Genomic DNA, 26,162 nt, shown 5'->3' on the forward strand with positions numbered 1-26,162 from the left:
GGGGGGGGGGGGGGGGGGGACTTTGTGCGAGAATGCAAACGCTCGATCGAGCGGTTGCTTGACCGCAAGACAGTTCGCCGTCCTACTCTTCGACTTGGCAAATTACGCGGCCAAGGAGCGGGAAAGAGCGAGGCCGTTGAACCGCGGGAAGATTACTGTCGAAAGTGTATTTTCCTGACGCGTCGGGGTTGACCGCCCCTTCGCGTCTCGGGCTAATTAATATCTAACGAGGCGACGCGCAGATACTTTCAGTTCTCGCGAGACCAACCTCTCCGTCTGCTCTAACAGATGTTACGATCATTCACGAGAGACTGGCTGGCAAGTGGAATTAAGATTGTAATGACATAATCACGAGATTTATGCCGCAGTTCTATAAAGCAAATTTATGAATAAATCGTAAAATCGTAGCTTACGAAGCAATCGTAAGAATCTGGCATACAGTTTTACGTAAACTGCAATTCTGTGAACTCCATCAACACGTTGAATACCGCGTTGATTTCCATTGATCGCACGAACGTCCGAGGATCACGTTACTAAAAGCACGGTAAATGTAATTCAAAGTACATGTATCTCTTACTTCGTATCTCTTTCATCGGCTATTTATTGGCTGCACGGCCTATTTTATTAATGCAATCAATCATATTTTATGCGCACCTTAACAAGACGTTATATCACCGATCACCGTTGACCTCCACGGCATTCAACGTGTTAATGCTGTCACATTCTCCAGAGAATTCCCAATCAATGACAATTTCCAATTAGGAGCATTATTTGCGCATCGTGACTGTTGATAATTTGATAAATCGATAATGATTCTCTGAAGCAGCAGTCATGATACGTGAATATTCAAGAATAACGCGCCTAATCGGAAATTTTCAATGTTATCATGCAGAAACATTGAAATAAGACAGCATTAATGGAATACCTGCATCTGTATCGCTTATTGTTACCTATCCATGCTTACAATGAGTAAATAATTTCAGGTATATGTAACCTGTCATTTAAGAGTTGCACGTGATTGCGCGTAAAGAAAGATCTACTTACATACAGGTTTAGGTGTTCCGATTATTTTCAACACGAAGTATGTACTAATTATTAGGTTTCGTGTGTGTAATTTAAAATATTTTTATCCATAATTTTTGACAGTTATACTAGGAGATTTCCATAATACTTACATAACTTGTAGATAGCTTCTTGCTAGCCGTAAGTTTTACGAGAATTCGTAAATATATACGACGATCGTATGTTTTTACGATACGACGCACAGAATTGCAGTTTCAATCACAAATTCTTACGGGTCTTACGATTTTATCTAGAATTGCAGCATACATTCGACTAAATAAATATAATTACAAATATAATAGATTTAATTATATTAAATAGGTATGCAATACTTGTTTAATTTCATTGAATTGAACAAGTCTCTTCGTCTCATCTAATTAGACCGATTAATCAGACCGATGTATCTTTGAAAATGGAAGATCGCGTCGCGAGAATAATGTTGCCGTTTTCGGGAAGGTATTGACAAGTGAGAGGATGCTATGCCGAGGAATTTCTATGCCAACGTACCGCGTAAGAGTTCAACACCCACCGTCGCACTTTGTATAAAAATGCACGACAGAGAGAAGTCATCGATCTGCCAGCTTATAAATATGAACGAACCGGCCTCCGCGAGAGAAGAAGCATCCCCGGCCTGCCCACGGGAGAGAGAGATCCTTGCGAAATAATATCGTGGATACCGATAACCCACTCTGACACACTGACGCTTTATCGACATGTGGAGTTTCGACGAGTCCACGCGTATCCTCCCGCGATAATTTACGCATCGTGTCGCCCGTCGATTACTGGCGGACCGGACGCGCGACGAGCGCCTCGAATCGTTACGACACTGTTACAACAGACGAGAAAGATTGATGTGTATACTTGAATATCTCGCGATTCATCTTTCAAGGCTGATTAACGCCATTTAAAATCTTGTACTCCTCGCGTGTATTCAATATAAATAAATGATCGAGAATCGGTAACATTCGTTCGAATTCGAGAGATTTTCAATTTCATATTGCTAATGCTATATTTAATATGCTTAAGTATCTTTTTTTAATTGTCTTAAGGATACTTGGTTTTTTTATTGTACAGGGTGAGACAACGACTATTATCACCTCGAATAGTTTGGAAATATAGAGAGAGTAGGAGACAAATGTTTCTACGCTGAAAAGTGCCATATTTAAGTAAATATTTCCTAAGGGATATTGGAGTAATTATTTTACTTGGATTAAATAAATATTACTTAAATATAGCATATTGAAAGGAAAAAGTGTTACACATTCGAGTGATATTTACTTAATCCAAATAAAATTATTACTACAATACGCTTTAGCAAATATTCGCTTGAATGTGACATTTTTGTTTCTTTCAGTATAACAGAAATCGCATTGATACTAACGACCATCATCTCGAACGCTTTCAGAAAGTGTCAACTTTTTTTCATCTTTTCATTTGGTCATTAATAAAATATTTTTATCCTGCGAAATAAAATATTCAAAACTTCAAGTTGGTAATAATTATTGCCTGTAGGTCTACAGACGAGAGCAAGTGACATGGGGTAAATTGAAGGGTAAAAGAATATTCATGGAGGAACGAAGGATTATTAACGATTCGCTAATGTCGTTTTGTCGCGAGTTCGCCGAGGGAAAGTGGTCATGGCAAAAAGCACCCGACGTAATTAATAAGTGAGATCGGTCGCTGGGCAGTAGCACGGTGGTTTGTAATGCAAAGTGCGACGCTACGGGGTACGATCAAAGAAAAATCGGCCCGATAACCGCAAGAATATCAATGAACTCGTCGCACTCCACGGTTACAAATCGCGCATTATGACACAAGCGAACGTAATTCGCTCGGATTGCGCGACTCGATTCACTTTATTTCACGGGCCGGCCGCACAAACTAACGAACGTGTCGTTAGTTATAATTAATCAAAGCAATATACGGACCTCTATTATTAATACTGAATAATCCTCCCCGTATATTCATTATTACAATAACACAATTTAAACCGCCGCTCTAATTTCCTCTTACCCCGCAACGAAATAATTTATCACGCGGTAATTGCTCTCAAAATTGTCGTGTCGTCGTATCGCCGAGCGAGACGCGTCGCAAATCACGCAGCGGGAACTTTCGACGCGAAAATTCTGAGCAGAAGAGCTCGTCATCGGCTCGGTGAGCTTCCGACTCGCTCGAGAAATTGTCCACTCTCATCGAATTTCTTCTCGTACGCGCGAAGATGGCACATGTGGAACGCGCTCACGAGGCACGTACCTCGGACACGTCGTTAATTGCGCAAAGCGTTAGAAAGCGTCAAGTCGGCGGCGAGTCAATGGAGAGTCCCGATGCAATCGAGCATATGTATGTCGCGTCTCTCTCTCTCTCTCTCACTCTCTCGGCAGGTAGGCGGCAAGCGCGCGTATCAATGCGCCGATAATAATGAACGCGTGCGCCTGTGCGTGTCCTCCTTCTTCCTCCGTAAAATCGCGCATAATAGAGGGGAAGATGTCATTACACAGAAAGAAAATCGCTATCAATTCAAGGCTCACCTTCTCCTCTACCGTTCGCCGCGGGCGTGGGAGCCGATTCGGCGTCTCCGTGCTAACGGAATTTGCATCCGCCCTATGATGAGTGGCAGTGCGTCGGTGAAAATCGCCGGCCGCGGAATGCAGATATCCTTGTAACAGAGACGGAAACATCGCTGCTCGCGTGACTCTCGCGAGACTAAAACGTGTCCGAGATGGTTGCCTTGTCGTTTGAAAAACGCGACGACGAACGAGCGAGTAAACGATTTCGCCACATTTCCCGCGGTATCATTGACGCATTAAACCGCCTATGCTTGCGATTTCGCACGTGGCCCGCTGGAATGCCGAGCGACCCGTAGAATCGAGCAGATCGTTGGTTCCTTCGGTAGGCAGGTCTATTGTGGAACAACGGTGTTCCTTTCACCGACGACGTTCAATCGAACGACGACAACGGCGGCGACGAGGTGGTGGCGAAGGAGGAGGAGGGCACTTAGGGCGTGATCGCTAAGAAACGGTTCTTCACGAGAGAGCCTTGCGATATACTTTTATCGTGACGCAATCCACCTGCTATGCGCGAGCCCGCTCGTGCCTGCACGCTCTCGCTGCCCGCGATCGTGCGCGTGATCGGCTGAATGTTCGTACTCACCGAAAATCTGGTCGTACTTGTCCAAGACGATCTCACCCAGGTAGCATACGCAGGCCCGCTGGAACAGCACGCCGATCTCGTCGATGGTCTTGAAGTCCGTCAAGTAGATACTGGAAGAAAAAGGAAAGAAAACCATCATCATGATGACTGATCGACTCACGTTGTCGGTTTATCATTGTCGATGGACGCGAGCAGATTCCGAGCAGTCTGCTGGAAATTTTTGACGACGGAAAGACAAGAAATCCGACACAGTATCTGTTCTGTCTGACGATGTTGTCGCCGGAAATCTAACAGAGCCTGCTTGCATGCTACGCGAGCAATTGGGTGGCAGGATTTGATTTGTTGCTGCCGTCAGATCATGTCAGCAGGTTCTGTCGGCAGAACACGAGTGTAATGCAAGCGCAGATGTCTGTGGATCTATCGACAGATTCTGATCGAATTTATCGTTGATCTATCTGTTAACGAATCGTTTAGCGGGATTCGTCGAAACTCACCACTTCCACCATCTCTTGTTCACTCTGAAGTGATCGTAAGGTCGGACGGCTTTGAGAGCGCTGTTTCTACCGAGGATGAGAATGGGTGGTTCACACGTCAAGTCGCCAGCCTCGGCTTCCGCGTAAACGATGCTTGCTTGAATATACAGCTTGAAGTTAACGTAAACGAGGAACAATCTGCACAACAGCAACACAAAATAATTGGTTATTAAATGATAAGTGTATTTTCCTTTCGCAACAACGACATGATTCTGCAGAAGACTGTTCATTTAGGGGGAAAAAGCACTCTTCTCACCTGTGATAGAGCTTTTCATTTCTGGTGATCATCCTCAAGCATCCGCCACCTTCGTAGGAGAAATCGTTGCAATACTCGAAGGTGTTTCCTTGAAGAACTATTGATTTATCCGTCAAGTTCTCACAATCTTCTATAATGTGCCACCCTTTGAGGTACAACTTTTCTATTCGCGTCATTGGCGTTATAATATTATCTACTTCATCGATTTCATCATCTTTATCAGTGCTTTTATCATTTGCGTTTTCATCATTTCCATCAATGCTTTCATTATCATCATTGGCTTGGATATTCTTATAGATCGCTGTCTTTTGGGCAATAAGCTTTATATACGTTTCACTCGTCAGATTCAAAATTCGCACGGGCACCGACAGCTGCGGCTGTTGCCGATGAAGCTCATAAAATCCTTCCTCTTTGCTTAACCTTTTTGATAAAGGGTTCTCCTACATCCGAACAGACGCGAAATCGCGTTTCGCAAGTTTTAGATCGTGTTTTCGATTAACAATTCGCAAGTTAAATGTTTGATCGATTGTTCCCTCTTACCTGACCGTTGTAATAATAATTCCTACCGGCGCCGCGGCAGAAGGTGGACCGAAATACTTCATCCTCATAAATCGGCACATGTATGTGCAGGTGTCGGAACAACAATGACCAGAATATATCGTCTATTATGTTAAAATACTGCGGCCCGAAGTATTCGTGCGTCCAGCCCGGTGCGAAGATAGCAACGGAAAAGTTATACTTCCGTATTAGATCCATCGACTGTGAATAAATCGATTTTTCTTACTATATCGTATCGCCTGTCCGAAATATGTTTACATCAATGATTACGGTGAATAATAATAATAGTTACATTTGAGCAGTTGAACTCGCCTACGTCTGGAGTGCCTCTCCCAAACACGTCCAATCCTACGTAAACATCCCTGACGTCGCGACCCAATTCCTTCGCCAATGTACTGCTCCTCTCGAGGTGCTCCTCCTTCCAGTGGTAATTCAGATATATACCGTCGCAATTCAAGAAAAAGTCTCTGAGACGAGAAGAAAGAAACTTTATTAGGGCTTATCGTAACTTACCTGAAACACGACAAAGTGTAACACGGTGTTGAGGTGAACAAAGATAAATTACTTATTCTGCTCGTTGAGCTCATCCTGCCACTGCAAAGCGCCACTTCTGACCAAGGAATCGTACCAGATCACTTCCGAGTTCTCGATCTCCTTGTGAAGGGTATCGGTCAGGTACTTGACGAAATAAAGCACCTTATCCACCGCGTGATATACCGATTCCGGCAGCTGAAGTTCGCTGCTCGTGAAGTTGGTCTCAAAGTTCAACAGCCAACCGTCAAATCCGTATCGCTTTGTCAGATCCACCAGGGCGTCCGCGAATGTCTTCGCGTTCTCGTACGACGCGACAACATTCTGAAAAAACGCGTACACAGACGCGTCCCCCTCTGTAATTATGGTACCTAGTATTTTCACACCGTGCTTGTGGGCTGTGCATATCCATCCATAGGGTGGGACGGTTATGAAGTGATGACTGAAGTAAACGAATGTATCTATCGCATACCAGTTGTAAAACAAGTAAGAATCATGAGAAGTGGAGCCCCAGAAGAATCTGCAGGAGAAAAATAAGACGGAGAGATAATATGCAAGAGATTTAACTCGGACATATTTACTTTAGTTCATATATCAGACCATAAAAATGTAATGTGTGTGTGTGTATGTTTGAATATTACCTGTCTTCCAGATAACCACCTTTCATATCGTGGCAGACCAATGTCTTAGGACGTTTCTCCTTGTCCATTCTTTTCAAATAAATGTCCTTCCTGACAATTTCTGACCCTTGGTATGTGAAGTCTACAGATTCTACAATATCTGTCTCCGGGTATGGTTCTAATGTACCCAAGACTTCGTATAAATCAAACATCGTATCGAAAGGTTTTGATTCTCTTGGCTTATCCAGTTCATCGCTTAATATCAAGTCACTCGTATTCTCTTCAGTTTCTAACATATTTGATTCATCGCTAACTACTTCGCTTTCGCTTTCATTCTGTTGAATTTTTAACTTATTCAGTCCATCGCTTATCATTTTGCTTTCACTTTGCTTAGACTTTACTTTGTCTGCACTAACGTTTACCATCCTCTTTCTTTCAATCTCTTCGGTTTCTGATAAATTGCTCTTATCCATGTTGTACTGCTGGCTCTCGGTAATGCACTGACAACAATGATTACTCTTTCATAAGTGTCGCCGGAAGAGCATGCACAATATGATAATCAATTAAAAAGAAGGAAATAGTTTACAGTTCTGATAGCCATGTATTTTCACGGTATCAACGTATAGATTACCTAATCTCCTGATATCGTTATCAGCTCACAGTTATCGTGTAGGTTGACGAATAACAGCAGATAAAGCAGAAATTGGTGTCAAAGCACTGCGACTGTTGTCACTTGAGGAATATCCATTGTTCACAGGACAAAGGATTCTCTGTTGACAAACATCATATTCGAACTGGATAGATGTAAATACACGTAAACGAATTTCACAAATTGCGAGAGAATCCGCAAATATGAAAAATCACGTCAATAATAACGCCATGATATCACAGAGTCTCGATTTCGGCAAAATTTCATGAATATAAAATATCACATACGCATATTTTAAAAAGCGGTCTTTCGTTATTCACAGTCAAAGCAAAAGAAACGTTTGCTCTTTACAACATAACTGCACTAGTTACACTCTTAATCTGCACTTGAAATGGAGTGGGTATACGCATGACGGCTGGATGAAAGAGAGAAGAAAACAGAAAGTGCAGTTGTAAAAAAAAAAACAGACACAATGTGACAAAGTTCACAGTGATCGACATGTTTTTTTAGCTGCACTGCTGACTGCGATAAGTGAGAGTTAGAGTGAAACAAGTATATTTTGTCTCGCTCTAATTTATAGCACCAGTACAGCAGTGCAGCTAAAAAGAACAGACCGTTAACCTTTAATTCGGAATCGCGCCAATCATGTTTGAATGCATCGTCGAATTCTGCGATTACACAGTTCAAGGTAGTTCCTTAATTACCGCTTGATAATCGCACTCATTTGCAAATATAAATATTGCGAACTGTGCGCATATTTTAATCTTAATCTGGACTGAAAGGATATGCATGCTAACAGGTTGTCGTTCGGATTATGAACTTGGAGAGGAAAATTATTTTCTCGTTGAATAATCCTTGCACAGTCTTGAGACAGCAAATTTACGTTTCTCGCTCAACGCAAAATGTAAGAATAATGTAAAATTTAAAAACACTAATAAAAAGAGCTATAAAAAGAGCTCATGCAAGATATAAGCTTTTTCTGCATAAAACGAAAAGATCCAAGCCCTATGGGCGTCTAAAATTAATTAAAAAACAGTTTCTATTTCCTACTAGTTGTGTCATTTTCATCAATTTTTTTAAGAATTAAGCTTGTCAATAAATATCCTTAAAGAGGAGAAAGTGGACCATGCTCGACTTTTTGAACGATTATAAAGAATCTCAGTGCTACTTACAATTTTTAAATCATGTATCCAATTTTCATCCTCACTTTTCTTGAGACGTGCCCCATTCATCGGATCTTTCTTGTATAACAATATCCAATTGTTATATATAAATATACACACATAATCATCGATATAAGAAATAAAAGGACAAGTATCGTGCAAAGACGGTGCTGAGGTGTACGGACAGCCATACAAATCGTGAGATCCTTCTTTATTAGGAGTACAACTCTTTTGTGAAGACATGTAATCCCAGGAATACAATATAGACACAATTGCGCGTGGAGATGACTGGAAGACGTACGAGATCATTATTTAGGTGTGAACGAAAGCAATAACGGATGATCCGCTCATTTCCATCGAGATGGTCCCGTTGATGATGCGCCACCTTCAACCTCTTACAACGAATTCTCTAAAAAATCTTACAAGTCCGCTAAGGGGGAAGGGGGTGTGCTCTACTCATGGTCGACTCGACGAATATGGATTGTCCGTAATTGGTGCTGGGATGTGATGGTGGTGTTCTACTAACTAAATTCCGACAACTAATTCCTTGTAAAGAGGGGTATTCAAAAATATCACTTCCGTGAGACTCCGCGATATGTCGACGGCGCGATTTTTCGGTGTCGACCGCTTCTTCTTTCCGTTTCTCGCGACGTTAATCCAGCGTATATTTGTCGATATATAACTTGCTTCGTATAGAAACCGCGCGCTAATCGAAAGAACAAGTAGACGAAGGAACTGATATGTGACGTTTCCAATGCTCTCCGCGAGAGACGGGCAAATAAGAGGCCCACTCTTGCGCTCTATCCTTAGCTATTAATTTTGATTCTCGCAAGGAACGACCGAGAATATGGCAGAAATCGCTCAGGAATCATGACTAAAGTCAGAAAACGTTTGAAATCAATTCCCGAATAAAACGAGTGTGCAGCTCTTCGCGAGAGTCCCTTCCGATCCACTCCGATTCGTCTACCGTGTTCACGGAGGGAAGGGGGAGAGGGAGGGAGGGGAGAGAGATTCAGAATCACCGATTTTTCAAGTCAAATTGCTACGAGAGAAAGAAACAGCACAGGTCGAAATCTAATTCTTCACCGGGAATAACTGATCTGTCGCGAACACGATATCCCTATTCTGTCCTCCACGTTTGTATCGAAATGAGTAGCGGTGCCGAACGTTCCGTCAGCCCTGGCAAAAAGATCAAACTCGCCCCGACCTAAAGTTGTAAATCTTTAGACAAAGTTACCCATCGGGATGTATATATCACATTGGAGACTACCTATCTACGCAACTATCTATAAACAATCGATTTCTCGTCGTCGTCCGTACCGTAAAAGTGCGCTACTACGTACTACTACAGTCTCGTCGACGTCACACTTTCTCGCACACAATGGTCGTGGTTCCCTACCCACAAACGGGGAAACGCTAAACTTATCTCGATACACCACTACCTCGTGTCGGAGAATAATTTTTCTCTCTTCTTTTTTTCTCCCGATATGATAAAATACTCTGGAAATACGATTCTTCATCTGTTTAACAAAGTCGCTTATAAATCACCGCGTCGCTGTCGCCTATACGATTACAAAAGTGATGCCCGGACGTTCGCGCGACCGCGAGTCCGCAGGAAGTACACACGATCTCCGAGACGCTAAGGGAGAATTTACAAAAAACCGAACGCAAGGTATGTGTGTGTGTGTGTGTGTATATATATGTGGGTCCGTCTGCGCGCGCGCGCGTGTGTGTGTGGCTATAAAAGTAAACGTGTGTATGTGGTTGGTTCTCATCTATATAAAACTGTGGTTTCCTTCAACTACTTCTAATTTCACCTGGTCGTACGTGGGTTACATGCAACGTTTTACCTCTCAATACTTGGTTCCTCGGGTGTCCTATATAATACTTTTTATGTGTTGTGTATAATATATATGTATAATATTATATATATATATTGATATATATGTAGTATTGTGCATTTCGATTCGGATACGTCGGGGGATTCGTTCGATTTCTGACGCGCGACCGTTGCACCTCGACTCTGTAAATTCGTCGCGCATTAAGTGCACACGCAGTCGCGTTCGCCGAGTATCTGTCGTTAAAGGTTTTACATGAAACACGAGGTTCGCATAAAACAGGGGATTTCGACGGGGCACTGTTCACGCTCGGAGCTTAAGCCGCGACGAAAATACGGGTCACAGTATGATCGGTGTGTAACACATCCTCGTCGTTAAATACCTATTCGTATATGAGGGGAAGTCACATAGTTGTAAATCCGGCGCGAGTATTTCTATCGCTATCGCAATCCCTCTTGCGTATCGGGTCATCTACTGTCACTAAGGGGTTTCTCGATACTCGTTGGCGTTATTCGATCGTACATAAGTGTATAAGGGTATATAACGTGGCTATATATAATCGCACAGCTTGCGTATTTAACCCTTTTCGGACCTGGGGGCTTCCACTTGAGGGAAGAATGATGAAAGGCCTTTCGTGATCCTTCCTTAATTGGAGATCACTGAGCCTTGTTTATCATTTCTTTTATTTCCACTTGAAATCGCGAACTTTTAGCTTTTAAGCTTTCTTAGCGCAGCGCTTTTATGGTTGCGTCTTTGTTGTAAACTCACGCGGATCTATGAAGCGCACATAGGCGTAGTTCCTTGATTTTGCAAAAAAAAAATAATAATAATATAGCGCTCTAATATCTTTTTTTGTTCAAAGTTCAATGACCACTATGTAATAAACAAACTGCACAGTGCCGCGGAGAATTTTACTCGACGGGAAGAGGAAAATAAATGCGGTCCGAAGAGGATTGAACGCGCGAGACGAGTTGAATTATACGATCGTGACTAGGACACGAGTATGGATCGACTAGGATATGACAGAGATATGACGAAGAGTATTATCGAGTCTCACGGGACCAATTGTCGTCCCGCGATAACGGCTAATATAATAACGACTAAGCTCAGTAATATCGTTTCTCGCCGCAAGTATCGGCCAGTCGCAAGTGAGGCCGATTTACGTACTTTGCGCGCGATCAATTAATTCGTAGATCATAGGCCGACGTCTACAAAAACATTTTTCTCGTCGAGTCTGCGCGGATGAATATATTCCTCCGGCAGCTGCACGATACACGTCTACGCCTCCGGTAAATCGCTAGAAAACTACGAGACGTATCTACGGGATCGAAACAACCGAACAAGGTGGGAGTTATATATCGGGGAGCAATCTCGCGCGGTATTTACACAGAAGGACGTCGGAGTCCGTTCCTCTAAAAATCGCGAATACAGGCGAGCGAATATTGTTAAATCATCGACGCTCTCTAGGCGGAGGAAATAAATAACAACCGACTAACGTACTCGAGAAAACTACCAACGAGGCCGTCTGCGTAAAAAGAAAGAAAGAAAAAAAAAACATCCGGCCGAACCGGCTTCTCGTTCTCACTCGTTCGAACGGGACGGTCGTCTCAAGGAGACGCTGGTCGCACCATCGTTCACCAGAACGATCGTGTCACGTAAGGATTTCATAGAAAAAGATGTACGCTAGGCGTTCTACGCCGGGACTATGCCTTCGACGCCGTTTTGATTGAGTACGTCCACGACGTGAGAGACGAGAGACTGAAGGCACGTCCACGACCGAGGGAGAAAGGGAGGAAGGAAGAAGAAGGGAGAGGGCGATTCTTCCCTGCGTTAAAAAAAGAGGAAAAAAGGAGCGTAACCTTCGCCTAACAACAGAAAACGCCGAGCGTAAATTCCACAAGTATACGACATCATACTTAAATCACTTGGTAATTCAAATATGAGGGATTACACAAGGTAAACGTTGTATGTATAAGTTGTATAGAGAGAGACTTTGTGAATTAGATGGCTCTCAACAGGACGTATCAAATCGTTCGCCAATAATAATCACCGGATTATGGCCGGTATTCACAGTCCTTCGTGGATTCGTTCCCGAGACGTTTCGTGAATATCTCACTTCTTCAGGCAAACGTACGACCCGACGCTCTCGTCGGACGTTATATTTAAAACCATCTCAGGTTCCCATCTTCAGCTCGTAGCCAATGAAGACGAACTTGAGACGACCTTAAATATAAGATCTGACTATAAACACCGTCCTGTAACTCCTGATCTACTCTCTTCTCTTTTCCTTCGCCCGCCCGGCTCACCGAGCATCCGGCGCTCTTCGCAGCGTAGACGCGCGTCCTCCTTCTTGTGCCGAGAATCAATTTTATCTACCGTCCTTTAAACCGTCTTCGAGAGCCCATCTAATTAAACGACCGTCTCTTATTGGCCGGCTTACGCCGACGTTAACGATATCGCGACAACGGTGGTCGAAAGGCGAAGCGAGTTGCACGCGCGATGCTCATCGTTATCCGATACTCTAGAAACTCTCGTCGATGCCCCGATCCCGCGCCAGGTTGAAAACTTCGAAGTCGCCGTCCGGAGCCTCCGGTATGTCCGGTGCGAGCAATATCTCGGGCCGCAGCGCGACGCAGTCCCTCGGCGAGCATTCGACGCGCCCTTCGGAACCGCAGCTGCACTCCACGCAGTTCCCGGTCGAATGCGGCAGAGTCTCACCCTGTCGATACTCCTTCCCTGTAATTCAAGTCTCACGAATACGGATTTCGCATGGCGGAGTGTGTGCGTCGCTTACGTATATAGTACGCGAGCATGTATATAAGGCGCGTGTAAGAGCGAATATTCCGAACGACGTGACGTAGAAAATAAATTTTACGGGAACAAAATAGTGGCGCGTGTCCCATAGATAAACGACGACAGTAAATCGATAAATTATGCGAAATAGTTAAGTGACGCGATGAAACTTTATCGTTTGCGAAGGACGACGAAAATTAACCGGGAGCGATGTGAAACGCTCCAAATCTCTAAATGCGTCGGAATCGCGCGACTCTCACCCGAAGATAATTCGCTACACGCGAGAGAGAAATGCGGCTATTATCGAGCGCGCCGTGCGAAAATGTCAGGGGGATAAAATGTATTAGAGACGGGATAAAGGAGAAATTAAATATACCCATCACAAGGCAAGTGGTCGGTGCGGAAGGTGTCGCGGTCGTCGAAGTCGCGTTAATTTCCACGTGGCCTTGCTGGCCGGCCGGTGAGTCCGCTACAGGATCCCCGGATGCTTCGAAGCCGTCCGCAATGTCCGTGCTGGCTTCCAGCGACGGTGTGTAATTGCTCTCCACCGTGGTCGATTGCAGGGAAGACGAGCCGAGCGACGGGGCGGTGCTCGGATTATAATTCTGCCACCAACAATAAACTTCGCCGGCGACGCACAGGCAATGCGAATTCGTATCGTAAGATGGTATCTGGAGAGGAAACAAGGGATAAAATAGTAATGAGACAAAGTTCATGCATGTACAACCGATTTTTGAATTTTCTCACGACGACAAAGATTTAATTTAATTTATTATTAACAAATTAATACAAATATGTGATATAAGAAAAATTGCACGACAGAATTTTTTATTTTACGGTGCGCGTGTAAATTATCAGTGAAGTTTTTTTTGAAAAATTCTGGATTAGACACGTTGAAGAGATGAAACAATATTCATAATACGCTCATCCCGATGCAAGACAAACCCCGACGAGAAATGCGACCTCTTTGCACGACACTCGTGTTATAAGCTACTAACTCGGGTTACTAATTAGATAGAGGCGCTGGTTACTAATTAGACGAACGATATACGCTGCAGGACGCAATATACATGTACGGGAAACGGTTACATGCATCAATCGTGTGTAATTGATTTGGAGAGGATAAATCGACGAATTAACGAGATGAGAATATGGAAGGAATGCGAAGAAACTCTGTCACGAGATGGCGAATCGCAGTGATGTCGACGATACGAAAAGAATCTAGAAATTGCGAAACGCGGAGATCTCGATTTACAGGATTTAGTGGATTTTCCGAGGAAGAAAATAAAGAGAGAGAGAGATAGAGATGAAGAGAGAAATAAAGAAAAAAAAAAGAGCGAGAGGGAAAAAGAGATAAAGGTATCACTCGCGTCGGTTTTCAACTGCAAGTACAATTGAAACGGTTCCCAGTTACACGCTGTAAGCACCAATTTGCCAGACGTGTCTGTTAGCAGCGCACGTTGAAAATAGTGACATGCGTTTATTGCGAGTAGAGTGTTCCACGTAAAATGCTAAAACCGGCGCGGTTCACTTCAACGATAATCCCTATATCCGAAATTTCCGAAGGTGTGCTACTTTCTGCGCTCTCTCTCTCTCTCTCTCTCTCTCTCTCTCTAACAAGATATTTCCGAAAAATAATGTCACGCTCGCGTTTCATCGTCTTTGAATCCAAGTTGAATTTGGTCCTATTAAACCTTTAATTCTACAACACAGTAGAAGTTTAGATAGTAAAATGAATATAAGAGGTAGCATTAAAATGAAATCTATGGAATTAAAGATTCGAAAGAGAAGTTAATAAGCATCAGTATCGTCAAAGTAGATTTTTATTAATCCATAGACCATCTAAGTAGGTGCAAATTATGCTTAAAAGCATCAAAGTAGCATCAAAATTCCGACTCAAGAAGATATTCTTTCGTAAATTTAACACAAGATACAAACTTCATTTTATTCGATGCTCCGTCAAATTAACAATATTTCTTATCGATTTCCGCGAAGGATCGAGAAATAAAGACTCCGGCATTCTTCTGCAGAATCCTTTGATTGTCCGTCGAAGGTACTCGAAATGAGTTTTTCCCAGTTAGGAGCCTCTCTTTCTATCTTTCTCTCCCTCTCTTTTTCAATACATCCTATCGGTGGTTACCGTTTGGCTGTGAGAATAGGCGTTCCCATCTACGATGCACTTTTTGGGAAACGGCTCCTCCGTCGTGACGTCGCCGTCGCTGTCGTCTCGAAGTGTAATATCGACTTCGCCTAGGAGAACCTGACTCGTCGCTCTCGCTGGTGCTGCAATCAAAATCGAAGGTGGGGGGTCATCAACGGCTGAAAAGACCAAATGAACGTCTCCTCCCTCCCTCTCTCTCTCTCTCTCTCTATCGTAAAATCGTCACCCAGAAATCGAAAAATGATCACGCATTATCTTCAATCTTCGACGCCGATTTCGTCGACGTCATTCGACTTCAATTCTCGATCTAGCACGAATCAATGTTGTTTCTCTACTTCTCGTTTTTTTAAATCCAACTTTGAATATTGAGATTCAATATCGGTCTATCACGTATAGCGCGACGTTTAAATCAATTAATATTTTCCTGATGAGGGCTTGCCGACGATAAAAAACGTAATTAACCGTAATTAGATTAGCCGGTGCATGAATCAATGAAGTAAATCCTCGCTTGTTTCTCCAGCTCGGCCGTGTCGCGAATTAATGTCCCGAGTGAGATGCACGAGTCGCAATTTCCGAGCGCGAACTCTTTCCCTGCCTTTCGAGAGGTTGTCCTCGAATTCTCTCGAGGAAACTACCGAGACAAGCGAGCGATCGCGAAGACGACGGTCATCAGAAGCGAGGAAACGCGCGTCGCACTAAAGCCCCGTCTATACAGCTCGCAGAACGCAAGATGCAGTCGTAAACGCAGATGCGAGATGACGATCAGCAGATGCAAAGAGCTGCTCGTCATCTTGTGTCTGTGTTTGCGAACAGCGTCTTGCGTTCGGCGAACTACGGGGCTTAAGAGGATTTCGGAGTTGTCCTGTTTTGCCGCAAATTTGTTAGTATTATAGTCGTTATTGGTTGCACAGAATTAAAAATCCTTTTGCACAGTTACAAAACACACGTTAATATAAGCGAGGACAGTTGACTTCGTTCGAAAAATGAAAAAAAGTTACACAATTTGTTATCCCTTTTTCGCCTTACGAACAAAGTCGACCTTCCTCGTCTACATTAACGTGTGCGTCGCAATTGTGCAGCAGGATTTTTAATTCTGTGCAGCCGGTGCAACGAACACAGTACTAGCAAATTTGCGGTAACACAAGCGGTAAGACGACTGCGGGATCCTCTTACGCGGAGAGAGTCGCACACGCGAAATCTCGCGCGCGCGTCTCTCTCCCTTCGGAAAAAAATATTCCTCGAGAATGAACTTTTACCGCGAGAGTCCAGAGAGCGAATCTTTCTCTCCTCGCTTTTTCCCTCGACCAAGTTTCTCGCTCTCGACGGCGGGTCATAAAGCTCCGTTAATAAAGCGAGATCGAGCGAGCGAGCGAGCGAGCGAGCTCTTTCTCTCTTTCTCCCTCCGTGGCCGAACGCAAATTACCTCGCCGAGCGGAATCCGAGTTAATCGCTCGATAAATTACGCTACTCGGACGTAAGAATGCGGCGGCGGCGGCCACTTCTCATCGAAATATTGACCTTTCAAAGGCCAACTTATCCGCCGACTTAACGAGTGGGAGCATTAATCAGCCGTCTTTGCTAACACGCCGCTCTCTCCCTCGGCGAGGGCGAAAGAGGAGCGCGTTCCGCCTCCTTGAAAGCTTTCAAGGAAATCGAAGCGCGAGGGGCTGCGGTATCACAATGGCGTAAAATAGAATGAGGCGCCGCGGACGACCCTTTTACCCGAGCCTTTTCCACGCCTCTCCCTCTTCCATCCTCTCTCACCCTGTGCCACGTCGCGACTTCATATTTATTCAAATACCGAACTCGCGAGTTCCAAGATGCTCGGGCGAACATCGCGAGAACAGCCGCGCCGCGACGCAGGGTTTACTCCGTAATACGCCGTTGCGCTTCTTTTTCCCTCTCTCTCGTCCTTCGACCTGCGCCGCGTGCGAAATTACGCGATCTACCGTAAAATCGCAATAGTGCTCCGTTCGTGAAATTATTAAAGTGATTATCCAAACTGCCGATGAAAATGACCATTTACTTTACGATTAATTGAGCTGCCGACTAAAATTTTTTAAATAAACTTATTAATTAACATTTAAAGTCTTTATGAAATTATTATCAATTACAATTTATGAACTACATTATAAATTATATGAAGTGCATGATTGTATTATATATTATATAAATATTAACCATGATGGTCACGCGGATGACAAGTGTCCTCCATTTTCAATTTGATATTTTTAACGAAAAAGTTGCTTTAGAAAGTAATGATATTTATATGGAAGTAGCAGCCATAAAAAGTTTTATTTGAAACGGACGAGAGTAGTCCTTCCGATAGACGCGTGCACCTGTAAGGTACCGCCTGAATTTATTTTAGTACAGCATGGAGCAGAAGTTAGAGCGCTGTATCTTCTTACTTTTCTATCTCTTTTGTTTCTGTAAAACAGTGCACGCTCACCTTCTGCAGCATCAACATCAGAGCTATGAGACAAAATACATCTGACAGGTACACTGTGACAATCGGTGTATTTCTAATGTTGCTACTTGGCACAGAATTCTCTGCGAAAGACCCAAAGAGCTGATAAAAGCAGAAGTGAATTCTACTTCTGTGACGAATACATGAGAAAACGTCACCAAAAACAGCAAGAAAAGAAAGCTGCGTCAACCATGTCAAAAGCAAATGAAATGAGAAAAAGACACGCGTCTATCAGAAGATTAACTGACAAATACGAGGAGGCGCAAGATAGATCCTCGTACGAATATTTTCGGAAAATGTATTTTAATACGCATTAATGACACCTGTCATTCGCTCGACCACTGAAGGGTTAATAAACCCTATTAAACTCATTAATTAAACCCGCGGCACAAAAATGCAGCTCGCGGAATTATTGAAATAATTATCTAGGAAATTTATCATGGAACGCGAAATGAAGTCACCAAAGCGGCGGTGCACCTGCATAAGGCTGCTGCGGTGGCGACTTGATAACGCGGAATATAATGCACCGGCGGCATGCAGTTTGTAGAATGTAGAAGGTAGACGGCCGAAAGCTGCGGTGGCGCTTGGTAGCGTGCCAAATTTCGAGCGTATCTCATTTCTTGCCAACAAGCAAGTCGTCGGCCGCTTATCACGAGACGCTTTTACTTCACGCCGAGTCAGGCCCGATTTCGTGATCTCGCCACCCACCCCCGACTCACCACCCCCTGTAATCCGTTCGCCTTTGAAGTGGAATTAGCGAAATTTTTCAACCCGGAGCGAAAGCCCGACGAGGCGCGGCGGGTCTATCTTTTAACGAGACTCGAAACTCGACTCTCGCCAACGATCAGGGGGGGAGGGGGGGGGATACGTAATAACCGCCGTGAATTCGCCGAGCCTCGCGCACGCTCGCTTCCTTTTTCCTCCGGTCTTGTTTTTCCAATTTCCTTTTTTGCGTTATTTATTCAGCGTCGCTCGATTTTCGCTCGCTCGCTCGAGCCGATGTACACGCGCCGGCGTTCAAATATGAAAGTTACATGTCCGTTATCACGAATATTGCACGAGCCGCACGATGCCGGGAATAAATGGCATTATCGCCGGTACGCGCGACTGTGTGTGCCAATCACAAGTATCGATCACCGGACAGATCCGTCAATCTCGCAGACGTCCGCGTAGCGCACAGCTGGCTATAGTCGCCGGCTCGCTCGCGCGCGAGACTACGTACCTAATCATTACAGAGGGTGTACGGGGTGTCTGGTAAAGCGCGACGCAAGCTCCCGGGCGAATCCTCCGGCGATCCGCATCCGGTACAGAAAGCAAGGAAAAGGGAAAAAGAGAAACGAGGGGGAGCGACATGGAACGGGGAGATTCCTGAAATTTGTACGATTGATTGAGAAAATTCGTCTCCCTCTTTCTCTCTCACGAGCGCGCATTTCGCCCGGAATTTTTTCACCGAGGAATCGCCGCTAGCAGCCGGTCACGATCCAGCAAGCAACTCTGTACGTGTACATACACACGTGTGCACACAGATATACGCACATATGCGTCGCACGATGTGGTCAATATCGAGAGAGAGAGAGAAAGAGAGAGAGAGGGAGAGAGAGAGAGAGAGAGAGAGAGACGCCGATCGCGTTCGCGTGTGTCACACAGAATCGCTTCTAGTTTAATTGGCCGCAATCGGTTTACCGAAACACCGTGGCGCGCCCCTTCGCGCGGGATACACTGTGCTAATTACCAACGAATGCTAATTATGAAGGATTATTCCAATTTCGTCGCGCGGCCCGCGCTGTTAAAGCGCGAACAAATTCTACGCACGCGGCCATGCGTGCGTGCATGCGTGCGTTATGCTATGCTAAACGTCCGTTTTCTCGCGAAGATACGAAAAAAGTGAGCGAAAAATCAAATAGATATGAGGATCGGTTCGGCGAATAACGCGGCGAACATTGGCGCGAATTCATTCGCGCGGAAGTATTTTAATTGCTTCGTCCTTGAATCACTTGCGCTAACTAGACACGTGAAATCGAATATATCTCACAGTGCGTGTAAATATAAATGTATACAGATAAATTGGATTTATAGAGGCGAGGGGTAGTTGATACACTGGGGGAGAGTTTGGTCAGAGTTATTTTCTTTCTAACAGTTGGTAGTACATTTTTTAAACACAACTGATGTGTCCCTCGGTGACATGTACGGAAACTTAGTTTACCAAGTTGTAAAGATTATAATTTCAAGTCAAGATTGAAATGAAGCAAATGAAGAAAAAATTGTATAATATATAATTTATACAATTTATCTCATTATTATTAAAAATTTAGTTTTAATTTTTTATTTGTTTCGCTTATTTTTCGCTTATAGAACACATATGTTGTTTAGAACATATATACAAATGACACTGACGAATGTTATTGTAATAAGAGTTATTATATGTAAATGATAATACATTAATAAATATAGCTTTAATAAGTAACATTAATAAATGTTACAATTTAAAATAACAAATGCATTAGTAAACATAGTTATTTCTGTTACTTTGTCCAATTCTTCCTAACGTCTGTCCCATTTTTTCCTATTTTAGTAGGGAGAGTTGGGTTAAACATTCGACTTGACAATATTTATTTAATTACATTCTTAATTATTAAGATAATTCGTTCAAACTTTGTATATTTACTTTCCCAATAAAGTAACAAATCGGTCTCAATTTTTGTTGTTACGAAATTTTGCAAAATCAAAAGCTACGAGAGACAAAGTGTCAAAATTGTCCCAATTATCCCTCATCTTCCCCTATATAGAGGTTAGATGCAAATTAGAAGAGAGAATCGGATTCTCACACGTCAAGCGATGAAATTAGATGATACGATAAGCGCGGGAAGCGAAAGACGGGGGCAGAGTGAGCGTTAAAGCATTTTCGACGATCGGAATGCTCCTCCATTTCGTTGCATCGACGAAGCGTATTCACTTCGAAACTATCCGTCTCCATCATCGTCCCGATTAATCACTGTCTTGTCGCGCTACAGTGACGTATGATGCTTCCGTAGCGCAGTCACACTGCGCTGTCATGTCGGTGATACTGGACGGACATTGATACGATATGGAGGATTCCATATCTGATTTACTTCTGATTTACTTCTGATTTACTTCTACGGTCTCGCCGTCGCGAAAACGCAACTGAAATACGAGGGCGCGAGATACCGTTGTCCGTTCCAAAAGCAGTCCGCAAAAACTTTTCTCGCTCTGAGAGAACTAATAGCTGATACACAAACTTCCGGCTATAAAATATTCATAGAGACCTGGCAACAGATAAACTAGATAAATAACCGCCGAGTCCACTTCGGACGGGGATTGCAATTCGCGCGATCGGGATTCGGGACAGAATTTCGAGAAGTTTTACACGCATCGCGTGTAATACGAGCGCGCAACCGAAGATTTATAAATGTGCACAATGCGTGCATCTGTAATCGTGATCACGATTCTTCAAACGTTTCCGCGCGAGTGGGATTCTGTCCTAAATTCCATCGCGAATTGTAGATTATTTACAAATATCGAACCTCTTGTATAGATGTTTTTTTTTTATTTCTGCACAGGGAAAAATATTTCTTTGGATTTAATAAAATTTCTTTAATTTACTTTTGGAATTTAATTTGAAACGAATTTGTTTTTGAAATTGGAGCGAACGAACGTTTGATTAAACAAACAGGATTGTTTGGTTTCTCAAACAATAAATATCTTTACGTCAAATAACATATCGTTTTTGTATTCACATCCAAACATCACAATTGTTGTCACAAGCAATAAGTTATTAGAAAGAAGTAACACTATGTTACAAAAATAATAAATAGTTTCCTCATTTCGGTAGAGCAATATTTGATTTATAATGAAATAAATTTTTTTTATTGAAAACCAAATATTTCCTCTAAATAATACTGTTTTTTTTCTATCAAACAACATGATTTACTCTAATGAAATAATAATGTTTTCATTCAAATAAAATGATATTTGATATTAAATTATATCGTTTATATTAGTCAAACCCAAGTTAAATAAACACGTATACGAAATCCAAAGGAACCTTTTTCTCTACCGATAAACGATTTCTCTTCGTTTCGGAAAATGCGTGACCTGTTAAAATTCGAATATTAATTCAAACCTATCGTACCGTATCATATTTCAACGAGCATTTACACCGGTCATTCGTACAAATCGATAGACCTCTAATGGCTCTCCGCGCTCAATAATAGATCCTCTCTCATTAAAAATATACCGATGTACAATGATACAACACATCCGAGCGGCCACATACATTATTCACCACTTCGTCATAGAGGCTTATCGATACACTGTTTGATCTTTTCCATCTCGATGAACTTCATCAGAACGTCCGATCTATTGCGGAAACGTAATTCCGATAACGGATTTTACGTCGTCGTACCTCTGACGGCGCGAAAAACGTCCAGATTAAAATCACTGTTTAATGTTCGATGTCCAAAACGCAGTCTCATGGATTCTCCGATAAGAAGAAGAAGAAAAGGCAGAAGAAGAAGAGAAAGGAAGAAATGTCCGTTCCGCGTTTCCGATTTATCTCGCACGCGCAGGACACCCCGTGCACGGGAATGAAACCCCAACTCGGCCGAGATCGTACCGAATTGGTTGATACCAATTTCAGATAAATGTTTTTGCGTCACATCGGCGAGCGATCGGGCAGGCACGAAAAACTTCGCGGCGGTTTGTCGGTCGGTCGGGAAAACTCAGCACCGGTATACACGTTATATACTATTACGGCGGTATATACGGCAGCACGGCCGCGGGCAGTCGGCAGCCTAATTAAAAATGCTTTCGTCAGGCACCGGTAAAGACAAAAGGAACTTCTGAATGGCACGGGTATCCTCCTCCAAGCTCGCGTGGCGACCCGCACAACGGATCGCAAGAACGACGCGGTTGGTGAAAAAGTCGGGTCACTTGCTTTGTGCGTGGTCCGCACTCCCCTCCCCTTTCCCCCCAATCCCTCTCTCTTTTTCTCTTTCTTCGCGATGACTCCCGCCCGTAATTCGTCCTAGAAGAATCCCAGGATCCGACGCTGCCAGGGAGTTCGTTCACGGGCATTGATACTCTCAATCTGACGATATATGACGAACGAGTCGCGTCTCCATCTATGACCCGATAACGACTTACGGTCGCGTTCAATTATTACACAGCCGCGGGCATAGAAAAGCCACCGCCGTCGCCCGGGAGGAACCGAAAACACAACGTGACGATCAATGGGCGATCAGACTGATAAGCGTTAAATAAATAAACGCGAACGATGAGGATCGTTAAATGTGTGTGTGCGAGAGAGAGAGAGAGAGAGAGAGATATTCTTTCGCCCTTTTTCACCGATATCCCTGTGTAAAGAGAATTCGGTGCGATGCGAAGCTTCCGTTCATTCGCGAGCGATGAGAACTAAAAATTAATTCGTACTCCCCGAGCAAACGAAATATCCCGGATTAAACGACATTCGTAACTAATTTTTTTCAAACGTCCCCGCTCGAATGTCACCGCGTGTTGTGATCATTACGTCGTAGATGTGTGTATGTGTGTGTATGTGTGACATGAAATAATTTCTTCGGTGGAAACGCGACATTTTCAAAGAATGCATTCGCAGCTACACCGATCGATACTTCGTATAATGAGATACAATATCCCCCCGTGCGCGCTGTCCTTTCTCTGATAAAAAGGAAAAAAATGTACATATAGGGGAACCTGGGGACATTCGATTCTTCGAGAGATTTGATCCTTAGTCTTAGATTATTTCGACAATGGAGAGATATAAAATCCTTTTTCATAGTAGCAGTGTTCATTCTTAACTGTAAGAAGCGTTAAATGTCATTTTGGCAATTAACCGCCGATAACAACAGAGTTGCATTCAATATCTTTCATTGCACTAATTAAAACATAGAGGTGATAGGATCCCCGGAATCAGGTCTCCCTCATCTCAGAACAGGGAACATTCGCTACATCCCGATTATTTTACTAAAATGTAAATTACTCTACGAATTATTATTATTTTTTTACTCAATCAACGTAGTTAAATATATTATAAAAATATATCTATGATATATTTGCAGGAGAACCTTTTTATTTTCCTTTCATTTTCTGAGATAATCAAAAGGGGGGATCAAGTGTAGTCAAGGTTCCTCTATATATGTGTGCATATATATCGTAAAAAAGAGATCGCGGCGAGCAATTGCCTCGTTCGGCACAGAGTCCCCCCGCGCCAAGGAAAAATCGACTTCGATTCCCCGCCATTGTTTGCCCGTACGTGCATTCGTCGGAGGATTCGCTGAGTCGTCTCTATACGAATTTTGATGCCCCGGATCGCCGTAGATCCTCTCGGGTACACACACACCAAGTGTATGTACAGAGCGAAGGGGAAGAGATAGACAGAGAGAGAGAGCGAACGACGGTCCGCCCTTTTCACTACCGGCTCGATTGGTTAATATCCCGGTATCGTCCCGGACTTGATAGCTAATCACGTGGCCCGGCCACGACGTTCATTTGTTTTGCGGCGCGACGTGCCATCCAATTTTCTTCGCGTACGATCGATCTCTCCCCTGCCGCCTGGCCTGCACCCGGCTTTGTACCCCGCCGCGTCGCTTCGACGCGGTATTATGCCGTGGGGTTCTACGGGGTGTCCCGAGATCACCGATGCGAGGATCGCGGTCTTCTCTCGATTCCGCGGAAACTCATCTCCACGGAAACACCGTGGCGGCGATTTTTCGCGCGATTAGAGGGAGAGAATGGAAAGAAGAAAATTCGCTGTCCGCTAAATTGAGCGAGACGTTCCGCAAATAGAGAGACGTGGAAGGAAATGCCTCGATCAACTTCAAGCGGAGCTCATTTCGACGTGATCTCGCTCGCTCCTGGAGCTTAATTACAAGGATATATGATGTTAAAAAAGGTTGCGGCGAACGATCGCGCGCCAAGGAAAAATCGACGTCAGAGTGGCCGGGGTCAGCTGCGGTTAAAAGCTCATTCCGTAGTTGCGAGGAGCACCCTATGTATCATTCTGCCCACTGCAAGGGCGAATTCTATCCACGAGTTAAACGGGTTTCATTAGCCCAAGGGACTCGGGCCATCTGAGCCTCTTCAAGATTTAAACGCTCGTCTTTTTCATTGCTCTTTGCAAAAATACAGATTTGAAAATTTCAAGAATGCCGCAATATCACGGACGAACGGCTCGAGGGGGGGGGGGGNTTCGGTAATTTCGAGATAGAAATCGAGACAAATGGTCCTGGGCGGGAGATAAATTTTGCAGGCGCGCGCGAGTGCCATTCGTATTTTCCAGCAACTAACTTCGTTTTTTGTTTCCGCGGCACTTAGCCCCGTTTTTAAGTTTTCCACGCGGCACAGTGGGCGGATTATTATTAAGGTCAATGGAGAGGTAATTAGGACAACGGGCTAAATATGACAGCTGGACTGCCTTTCGGTGTGGACGGATTCGATATAAAATCTATCCGTGCGACAAAAATGCCGCGAGCTCGTTCTGAAGACGGTAAGAAGGAGATTCGAAGGCGCACCTCGCTTGACGTCTCGTGTCGAAACAATATTAATATCGACGGGATTCTGTTTCCCGCTTGTCTCTCGCCGGACAGCTGCTATCGCACTGCCCGCGTTCGCGCGCGGCTAAAATTGTAGGAGGTTACGTCAATTCCATCCGATTCGATCTCGCCCGCTGAAGCGGCCGTCCGATGAACTTTCGCGACTGTCTAAAATAATGACCTAGTATCCAAATAGTGCTCATCTATTAAGTATCCCGCTCCGTGGACACTGTCCACGCTCAATCTGAGCCGGACATTTTATCTTCCGCGCGAGACACACGCAGAGATATTATTACACACGGTAAATAATTTTCTGCTAAATAGCAGACTTGCTTACTAATATCAATTGAATAATATTTTGTCTATTTATTGTTCTATTTTCATCCAGTAAATGGATTCAGATTTTGTGCGTCTTTTGTGAACATTAACTGCATGAGAAGCGTTAGATCTTGATTGGAATCCCAAGTTTTACTTCTCAGTTACCAAACGAAAGTTAATGAACTGTCGGGTAACTATTCAAAAAGTGCATAAAATTTCTACCAGGGATGTGAAACATTGAGACTTAAGGGGGAAGTCTACTGTGGCAAAGGAAAAAACAGGCCGATTTTCCGAATTTTTTTTCTAACAAAATATGACTCGTACATTAAATTAAATTAAACCGTCATCTTTATTATATATTCAAGTATTTGTAAAAAAATTTTCAAGTCGAAATATTCAAAATTGCCGTCGTGGCACTCCTTCAAGTGCAGGTCCGTTTTTTTTAGGTGCCCAAACGGTGTACATGAAATCTCACGTCTGGGTGATCTGAAACAA

The 26,162-nt window shown here is 43.6% G+C and overlaps 2 protein-coding genes across 4 annotated transcripts in view; both read right to left on the bottom strand.

Annotated features, from left to right (window-relative positions):
* LOC106742020 (cytosolic endo-beta-N-acetylglucosaminidase) overlaps positions 1-7,710 on the bottom strand; it is a 24,814-nt gene extending 17,104 nt beyond the window's left edge. The window contains exons 1-9 of one of the 3 annotated variants that reach the window (XM_014614593.1): positions 7,647-7,710; positions 7,342-7,480; positions 6,732-7,210; positions 6,125-6,610; positions 5,852-6,026; positions 5,542-5,760; positions 5,002-5,441; positions 4,707-4,883; positions 4,213-4,322 (exon numbers count right to left, since the gene is read on the bottom strand). In XM_014614593.1, the coding sequence (XP_014470079.1) occupies positions 4,213-4,322; positions 4,707-4,883; positions 5,002-5,441; positions 5,542-5,760; positions 5,852-6,026; positions 6,125-6,610; positions 6,732-7,183 (2,059 nt within the window). In that variant the 5' untranslated portion in view covers positions 7,184-7,210; positions 7,342-7,480; positions 7,647-7,710. Of the gene's footprint in view, positions 1-4,212; positions 4,323-4,706; positions 4,884-5,001; positions 5,442-5,541; positions 5,761-5,851; positions 6,027-6,124; positions 6,611-6,731; positions 7,211-7,341 lie in introns of all 3 variants that reach the window. The other 2 variants (XM_014614594.1, XM_014614592.1) reach the window with 2 other exon arrangements.
* Positions 7,711-8,718: 1,008 nt separating this feature from the next.
* LOC106742041 overlaps positions 8,719-26,162 on the bottom strand; it is a 30,975-nt gene continuing 13,531 nt past the window's right edge. Inside the window, exons 2-4 of the mRNA XM_014614625.1 lie at positions 15,294-15,436; positions 13,530-13,824; positions 8,719-13,096 (exon numbers count right to left, since the gene is read on the bottom strand). Of these exons, the coding sequence (XP_014470111.1) occupies positions 12,882-13,096; positions 13,530-13,824; positions 15,294-15,436 (653 nt within the window). The 3' untranslated portion in view covers positions 8,719-12,881. The remainder of the gene's footprint in view (positions 13,097-13,529; positions 13,825-15,293; positions 15,437-26,162) is intronic.

The sequence above is a fragment of the Dinoponera quadriceps genome, unplaced genomic scaffold, assembly GCF_001313825.1.
Source record: "Dinoponera quadriceps isolate SergipeBrazil2010 unplaced genomic scaffold, ASM131382v1 scaffold696, whole genome shotgun sequence".
NCBI classification, from domain to species: domain Eukaryota; kingdom Metazoa; phylum Arthropoda; class Insecta; order Hymenoptera; family Formicidae; genus Dinoponera; species Dinoponera quadriceps.